The sequence below is a fragment of the Sinocyclocheilus anshuiensis genome, unplaced genomic scaffold (assembly GCF_001515605.1).
Source record: "Sinocyclocheilus anshuiensis isolate Anshui unplaced genomic scaffold, SAMN03320099.WGS_v1.1 scaffold916, whole genome shotgun sequence".
Lineage (NCBI taxonomy): Eukaryota > Metazoa > Chordata > Actinopteri > Cypriniformes > Cyprinidae > Sinocyclocheilus > Sinocyclocheilus anshuiensis.
In genome coordinates this window covers 2,020,709-2,029,909 of record NW_015548264.1, presented here as the reverse complement: position 1 = coordinate 2,029,909, position 9,201 = coordinate 2,020,709, and the positions used below count along the sequence as shown (strand labels likewise).

The window sequence follows — 9,201 nt, the reverse complement described above, 5'->3', positions numbered from 1 at the left end:
TAGTCCGGACTGCTGAGCGAATCACTGGTACAACCCTCCCTTCTCTCCAAGGACTGTACTCATCCAGAGTGAGCAAAAGGGTTAGCAAAATCTCTCTGGACCCCTCACATCAAGCCCACTCCCTCTTTGAACTGTTGCCATTACCGAGCACCAGAACAGCCAGACACAGGAACAGCTTCTTCCCTCAGGCAATCCATCTCATGAACACTTGACAATAAACGTGGAACACACAACACTATTACACATTTATTTATTCAACATATACTTATTTACATTTCAAATTAGCAAATATCATACCTGTACATACATAATTGTCTATATTATATATTGCGTTTTTGCTATTTTGTACATTGTCTATTTTGTATATTTGTATATTCTTTTTATTATCTGTGTCCTGTCTTGTCACTGTCATTCTGTTGCACTGTGGAGCTTCTGTCACTAAAACAAATTCCTTGTATGTGGAACATACCTGGCAATAAAGCTGATTCTGATTCTGATAAATGTTGAGCAATTTCCCTTTTTCTTGAGGTCTCAGGTGGTTATCGAATAACAATGAACCAATGTTGTTGGTTTTTATTTTGCTAAACATTATTATTATTATTTATGCACCTCTTATTGTTATTATGTCTTGAAGTCACATCGTAGTGGGAGTTTATCTCTGTTATTTTTTTGTGAGCTGGACAGGACACTCCATACAATAACTTAGGAAGTAACACACCTACTCTAATGGGTGGAACCACAGATGCCAAAACAATGGTGTCCAAATCTGCTTCATAGTCTCTTGAGGCTTAAAACAATAGCCTTTCCTTAACTTGCAGCTCTTAAATTCATAATTATATATTTGGTAATTGACAGATTTCTATAGCTACTGACACATTGTAAGAATTACAGTTACTTTACTATTATTTTGCAAATATATCTTGTACAGACAAAGACAAACCATATATATATATATATATAGAGCCCTGCACGGGCCTCAAATATAGGCCCTAGCCAATCTTTTTTCCCCTTTTCCCAAAAAAGCTTATACTACTGTTTCAGCTATTAAAATAGTTCAGTTTTGTATGTAATGGAAAAGTGATTATATTTTGTTTCGTTTTTTTTTTATAAAGTTAATTTAGAAAAATGTTTGGAGCATTTTTTTTGTTTGTTAAATGTACGTTTTTTTTTTAAAGTAACTTAAAAGCGGCAGACAATGAATGGATCATAGCCTATATGTTTGATCAATTTAGCCTTCTCAAATCATCACGACTTGCCTAAAATAAAATCTATAGATATAAAACAGTTCAAGCATATCACAATGTTAGTTTAAATGTTTAAACTAGACAAATGTGTGCTGTTAGACTCCTATCCAATCTTTTGTGCAGAGAGTTGAAGCTAAAGCGCGCTCGGCAGCACATGGAGGCGCCAGCGCGATCACTTGCATTTTTTTCTAACAGTGGAAACAACTTAAAATACGTCATTTTTGCTCATAAAGGTAAGAGTAATACATCATTCTAAATTGTAACAGGTCTACTTTTATTTGTATGCACTCACAATATCAACAAAACGTTGTGCTTTTATAAAATAAAGAAAACAAACGCTTTCTGCCGTCTCGGTCTTGAAAAGGAGCGCTTCACAATGATGAACCTAAACTCAGCGAATTGCCTCACAGACATGATAAAAAATATATAGAAAGCTTTAAATTACTACTTTAAAACGAAATAATTCAAATTAGAAAATAGAAACTCTTTCATTATGTAATCCATGCATTTCTCTCTAAAGGCACGTCCAATGAAGCGATGGCGAGTCATTTTTTTTCATCACCATATGGATGTCTAAAATATAAAAATAAGGAAAAGCCTAAAACAGGCCCAATTATAATTTGTGTTTTATTTTATAATTCTGTACAATTAAATTATAATGGCATATATGCAAAACTTTGTCCTATAACTGTATAGCTGCTTATATTTTCTGATTTTTATGTTGCTCTATTCTGAATACCTTAAACTTTAAAGGATTTGCTGCAACGCAATTTTGTTTGACATGTGATTTATTTATTAGCCTATTTTTTTATTATTCATGCAGCAAATTCTTTACAAACAGCTTATTGCATTCCAGACGCTTTTAAAGTACTTTTCACTATAAATTTTACAGGTAGCTTGAATGTAAAACATTGTCATGAATTCGTTGTATTCCCATTTGTAAAATAGCCAACAAATTAATTGTTGTAGGCTAACCCGATCTCATGAAAGTGCGTATAGCACGATTTTCTGCTTCTATCTGGCGTAATATTTATATGCAGAAATTGACTTTGGCATGCAAAAGACTGATAAATTCATAATTAATGGAATGGCTGGTTCAGTTGACAGAAATATGGGACACACAGGCCTATAATAACTGCTGAAATGTTTGCAGGGCAAATCTCAGGTCAGTCTGAGTGCTCAACACTGATAATAAATCAGCAGCCGTACACCTGCAGGCGCCACTGACTCAGATGGTTGTCGTGTTAATAACCACCGTAACCAGCAAACGTTTGCGTGTCCGTAGAATGATTTCTGAAGGATCATGTGACACTGAAGACTGGAGTAATGGCTGATGAAAATTCAGCGCTGCATCACAGAAATAAATTATATTTCGAAGTATGTTAAAATAGGAAACCAATATTAGAAATTGTTTTGAATGGCAGTGTGTATATATATCTCATTGGCTGATTCTAGACACCATGGTTACTGATTATATCAGTCGGTCCAAGACTTTATGTAATAAGTGACTTAAACTCCTTCATTTACACAATTAATTTCAACTGTTCCTGATGCTTTTTACCAGAACTGGCCACCCAGTATGAAGATCTTGTAAATCTTGACCCAGTGGGATGTCAGAACAATCAGTAGTGGTTGTATTGAAACGGCATTGTTGCTGTCAGGATGGGGGGTATTGATGAGAGGCTGTTTATTTTGGTTGGTGAACCAGTGCTGTCTTTCATTTAGCCCTCTGTCTAATCACTATTTTATCACATAGCCTTGCTTCTCTAAAAATATGGCAACTGCCAATCAGCATGACTGCCTATCACAGCTCCAGACCTAACTGTTAAAACGAAGTTTTTAAAACAACTTTTCGTTGCACTGCTTTGGTCCTCCTTTTTTTTTTTTGAGTAATGGAAAGTGTAAGATTGGTGTTTTGACTCTTATCGTCCTTCATCATCACCCCGTGGTTTCCATTAGTTCCATCGTTGGGATTGACCCTCGTTGACCCTACTGTCAGCTGCGGTCTGTTTATTACCCACTGACAGGGCTGCTGGTCGTAACACTATCAATGTAGAAACAGTGTGGAGAAAACCCAGACATTTCACCTGCGTAGATACATCGTACTCGTGAGTAACCCCTCACAGAGGCATATGATACGCTCTTATATCTGTCCTACAAACTCCCACACTCTCACTGAGATTCTGGAGGCACTGTTTCAGTAATCCCACATAGCAAGAGCTCAACTCACTCGTCTTAAAGACTGGTATCAGATCAAATGTAGGTGATCCTGTATTTGTAGCCTAAAATACTGTCTTTTTCTCATGAATTGTGTCTCAGGATTGCTGCCAGAACGTTGGTTGAAAGTCTTGTTTGGGATAATTGAGATGTTTTTAAAAGAAACCTATTATGCTCACCAAGGCTGACAACTGTAATATTGTGAAAGATTATAACAGTTTAAAATAACAGTTTTCTATTTTAATATATTTTAAAATGTAATTTATTCCTGTGATTGGAAAGCTGAATTTTCAGCATCATTACACCAGTCTTCAGGTTCACATGATCCTTCAGAAATCATTGTAAAATGCTGATTTGGTGCTCTGTTATTAATAACAGTTTTTACTGCTTAATATTTTTGTGGAAACCGTGATACTTTTTTGGCTGCTGAAACTGCAGCTTTGCCATGACAGGAAATTAAATATCATTACAATGTAACAATTTATTGTTACAATTCTAATAAACGGAAAGCTGTTATTTTGTAAACTAATCATATTTCACAATAATACTCTTTTTGTTGTATTTTTGATCAAATAAATGCAGCCTTGGTGAAAATAAAAGACTTCTTTCAAATACATAATTATTCCATACTTCTGACTGGTAGTGAAAAGTTTGTGAAAATGCCAATGTTAACTCTAATAAGTTTGTACTGACTCAGTTTATCCAGCTTTGTCTAAAAGTAAAATCTTTCGTTTGAAGGGGCAGTTTTGTTGCCAGGAGTGTTATGTTTTAAGGGCATTAATAAAGGTGTAAATCGTTCCTTAATTGCAGTTTGGGCATTAATAAAGTTGTATTACATTGTATTGTACTAATTTCTTTGAATAGGACGTGCACACCCTCAGTCTACCACCCCCTCCCCAGCTGTGTGCAGGACCTCTCTGGGCCCCTAGCTCTCCCCATGATAGTGTCCTATTCAGGGGTAACTGAACAGGCCCATCAGCCCAACGGGAGGGGGGCAGGGAAGATGGGGATTGGGGGGCTCCTTTACGGAGCTAAGTCACAACTAACCCCTTCTATTGAGGTGAGGAGAGAGACTGTGAATATAAAAATGCACACAATGAATGAAAGACAGACAGAAGAAAGGAAGAAGGAGTCTGAGAGAACTGGACAGAGGCCGAACAAGGTCAGCGGGCATTTATGTGCCTGACTCGAACGCATTCCTCATGACACACATTATTAGATGTCATTATAGTGTACCAATAGAACTGTATCAAGTTTTTTGAGGACTAAATACTCAAGAGTGTGAATTATCGAAGCTGAAGTGCCACATTTTTTTTTTTTTCTCATTTAAGGATAAAGAGTTTTTGAATAATTGCAAACACTGTATTTATGAGCTGCATTTGAGCTCATCTGCTGGAGAATGTGTTCATTTTTGGTTTTTTTTTTTGGCTTAAGAAAGACTAGCTGCTAATGGTGCAAAGTATCTGTGATAAAGTGAAGGATTCATGGGTAGAGAGGGGAGGCCGGGTTAGAGGTTGGATTAGAGAAGGGAGTTGAAGATCGTGGCAGTGCCAGTTGCAGATGTTATACATAATAAGCAGATGAGAAAAGGAGGGGAGAATGACGGTGGGGCCATCTTTGCAATCTCAAGATACGCGCTTTTTCCCTTACACATCTCCCTTATAAATATTAGACGCTCTCACGTTAAGCAGGGAATTACTTTACTTCTAGGTGCCACATTAAGACTAAAAGAAATCAGAATTGGAGTTTTGTGGCTTTTAGGCCATGAATAGTTCCTAATAGTTTGAGGCCATGATGCTTAGTTGGGTCAAAATAAAGTTTTAGCTGATAAAAATATACTCAAAAAAATCTGTTGTTTTGAGTTTTCTATTCATCAAAGTATGCTGAAAAAAGGTTGTTTTACACAAAAAATATTAAGTGGCAAAACCTGTTTTTAGCACTGATAATATTTAAGAACCATTATTAATAATTGAGCATCAAATCAGCATATTAGAATGATTTCTGAAGGATCATGTGACACTGAAAACTGGAGTAATGATGCTGAAAATTCAGCTTTGTTATCACAGGAATACAATTAATTGCAAAATACATTAAAATAAAAATCAGTTGTTTTAAATTGTAATAATATTTGACAATATTATTGTTTTTTTTCTCTCTTAGTATTGTTGATCGAATAAATGCAGCCTTAGTAAGCATGAGAGACTTCTTAAAAAAAAACCATTAAGAAATATAACTGATCACAAACTTTTGAGCTTGAGGTTTGTGAGGTTTGTTTCCAGATTTAAAAAAATATATTTTAAAAGTATTTGTCATTAAATACACCATCTATTCCAATTTTATTCAACTATTTCTTTTTCATTATTATTATTGTGGTGGTATAAAATTACTCGTACCGTGATTTAGGAATTATTTTGATCACCAGATTTTAGTTCATAGCTGTAATGCAAACTAAACTGGCTATTTGAAATGAGCTTGAAGAGAGCAAGAGGAACGGAGCAGAGGAAAGAGGAAATAAGTGCCACACCTTCCCTGGGAACAGGGATGTTGACAGAATACTAGGGATGCACCGATACCACTTTATCTGGTCTCTGAATAATTTTTGGTTTGACTGTATATCCTTCGGTTATTTTCACACTTAATTATGCCCATTAAAATGTATTCTACAAGTTTTTGTTACTTTCCCTGTTCATTTTTTTGCTCTGTGGTACATCATCTTTAATTTAATAGCATTAGAGCTGCTCCATTGCAGCGGCACTGCCAAAGAATACTTAAATACTTAAATGTTGAGGCTTTCTTGACAGTAGAGGATGGAGGAAACCTCATGCAACACAAGGAAGCCCTCAAAACTCAGGTTTATCAACACAGGAAGCCTTTATAAATGCTCTGAGGTAAACAACATGAAGACAGGCCTAAATTTTATCAATATAAGTTCAGAAAAGCTGAGATTACAACATCCTCATTTTTTGCACTACAAGAAAGCAATTTCAAACAATTAACCAGACCTTTTAGAAAAGGCTGACTGAGACAGCGCAGAGTCAAAAGTGCTTATGGTGCTTTTTACAAGGTTGGCTAAACAAAACACGAGCACTTTTCTAATGACTGTCAGGCTGATGTCTGGACAGGCAGGTGCACCGCACTGATAATTAAAGAAAAACAGTCCTCCCTCACATCCCTCTTGAGTCTGAGACGCTTTGTGTCACTGTTTGTAGTTTCAGCAAAGCAGCTGACAGAAATGTTGAGTGGCACAGATGCTGCACTTAACAGATCTCTTTGCAGGATTTTTTACGCATACACAACATGCGGTAATATAAAAACAAAATAATAATAATAAAATAAAACATTATGGCAATGTTACTTTTAAATGCTCTCTGAATGTTCTGAAACAAGTAGTAACATTAAAATAATAATAATAATGATAGATGTCCAACTAAAAAGTTTCTGAAATAAAACGTTCCATGGACAATAACGCATGTTATATATTAACATTACTGGAAGAATGTTTGTTCATAGCTTTGAGAGAACTTTGCCAGAACATTATCCCCAAAGTTCTGAAAACGTTCCTTGTTAGCTGGGAAGTGTTTCTTTCCCCTTACACCAGGCACGGCTCGCAGAGCCCCACCAAAATATGCATCCACTACATAGACCTCTATATAAACTGAAACAATAATACATTTTAAATGTGTTCAGCATTCTGCAACAAATATTTTTCAGATTTTCGATACTATTTAAAGTCGTAAAGTAAGCAGTATATATTAAAATGCCCCGCATGGCTTTAGCAGGCATGTATACATGATACTAAGCGGGGCAGACGGTGCCTGAGACCTCCCGAGCTCAACAGCGCCCCACAATTTTGCAACGTACATCTGTGGTGAAAAGGGGAACTGCAGCGCGCTTTAATTGAGAGCCATTGGGGCAGTTTTGAGACTGCCCCGCTCATTTTCACGTTACCTTACGTGAACCTCGCTCCACCAAGACGATATCAATCCGCTTCAGCTATGTGTCTGCAACAGGTCAGTAACTAGTTGGCGTGTCTGTTATTTTTCTGTGTGGAGTAGTGGATCAAATTAACAAAGTATAAATCCTTTAGTTTAAATGTGCTCACATGAATAGCCTTTATATGGTTATATTGTGTTTGTTTTATTATTATTCTGAGAATAGACATATGATCGTCTTTCCTCACCCGAATTGCTCCACAACTTGTAACATTCTAAATCAACATTTGGAGGTGATAAATGCTATATTAAGGCAATTATAATACAGCATTTTATGCGTGTTCTCCGAGCCTGTCAATCAACATTAGTGCTCCACCCACAGGATAACGCAAGGACATCTCTGCCAAAATTTTGTCCGCATGTGTTCAGAGATAAGAATATAAAGTTTACCAAATGTTTTTCTTATATTAGTGCTACGACCCAGAATCTGCCCCACCTAAATTTACGGTCAGGAGCCGCTACTGCCTTACACAGCTCAATTTCTGATACAATATTGCTTATTTTTTGACCCATTAATAAATTTAAACAATCGCCACTTCTAAGTGTGAATTAAATGTTAAATTGGACCTGAAGGCTATTCCTGCTAGAGAAACTGACTGAATAAGTAGCCTAGTTCACATCACACCTAACGGTTTAAATGGTTATCGTTGGGAATTATGTGAGAACGCTGAAAGAATTTACATATTTAAACAAGTTCTGAAATCAAAAACAGTTTATATTCAAATGAGGTGTTTGAATTATCAACCTGAGCAAAGTTAGCTATATATCGCGTTAGATTGACACCACTAATGATTAATTATGAGAAATGTTTACGTTTAATTAACATCTAAGTAGCATGCTAACGCATATGAACGAAAACTCACCTAATACAACGAGTGTCCATGAGATTGCCATTTTCAGTCCGTCAGTTTGATGCTCGCTGCTCGTTCAGTGGCTTCAGGAAAAGTTTTGCATGAAAATGTGGAGACGCCGATCGGTTCCGCTTATCGTCTTGAGTTTGTATCTGAACTTTTTTTTTGCAGCTGGTATTTTTTTAATCTTAAAGCCAAGAGGAGTGCTTTTGTTTGAGCTGCTTCTTCTCTGAGTCTCTACCCCACCCTGAGGGTCCGGGGATTTGGGGGGCAGAGTTTTGCTGGGTTTCCTTGGCTGCGCGGATTGTGATGTATTGAATGCGCGGAGTCGTCTGGAGTGGCGTGCTGTGCGGCGGATCTCAGGGCAGGTCTGAAATGCAGCAGCTCACGCAGGGGGACCCAACAGAGAGGGCTGGGCAGACACAGGACTAGCCCATCAATACTACTGTGTATGTCTTACATCATGCATGTCACTGTATTAATTCCTGATCTTAAAATCAACATCCTGAGCTTTTCTGTTTCGTAATATTTAATGGTGTGCCCGATATATTATTACCCTTTTAATAATAATAATAATAATAATGTTTATAATATAATTACGTTTATAATACTTATGATAAAATAAATAATACCATTATTATTATTATTATTATTATTATTATAGTAAAATAATAATATGACATAATATATTTTTTTACAAATTGTATATTAATAATATAATTTTAATAATAATATATTAATTGTATAAATGTGATATAATAATATAAGAGTTATTAATATAATATATTTTTGTTCATGGGCTAGATCCATGAAGACCCATGAATAATATTGTCTACTTTAGTTATGTCTGAAATCATACATGTCACTGTTTTAAGTCTTGATGTATCATTAAATCAA

General features: G+C 36.0%; 1 protein-coding gene across 2 annotated transcripts in view; it reads right to left on the bottom strand.

Moving 5' to 3' along the window:
* The window catches only part of podxl (podocalyxin-like), a 14,938-nt gene extending 6,239 nt beyond the window's left edge, over positions 1-8,699 (bottom strand). The window contains exon 1 of one of the 2 annotated variants that reach the window (XM_016443185.1): positions 8,317-8,699. In XM_016443185.1, coding sequence (XP_016298671.1) covers positions 8,317-8,347 — 31 coding nt within the window. In that variant the 5' untranslated portion in view covers positions 8,348-8,699. The remainder of the gene's footprint in view (positions 1-8,316) is intronic. The other variant, XM_016443184.1, reaches the window with a different exon arrangement.
* Between the last annotated feature and the right edge of the window lie 502 nt (positions 8,700-9,201).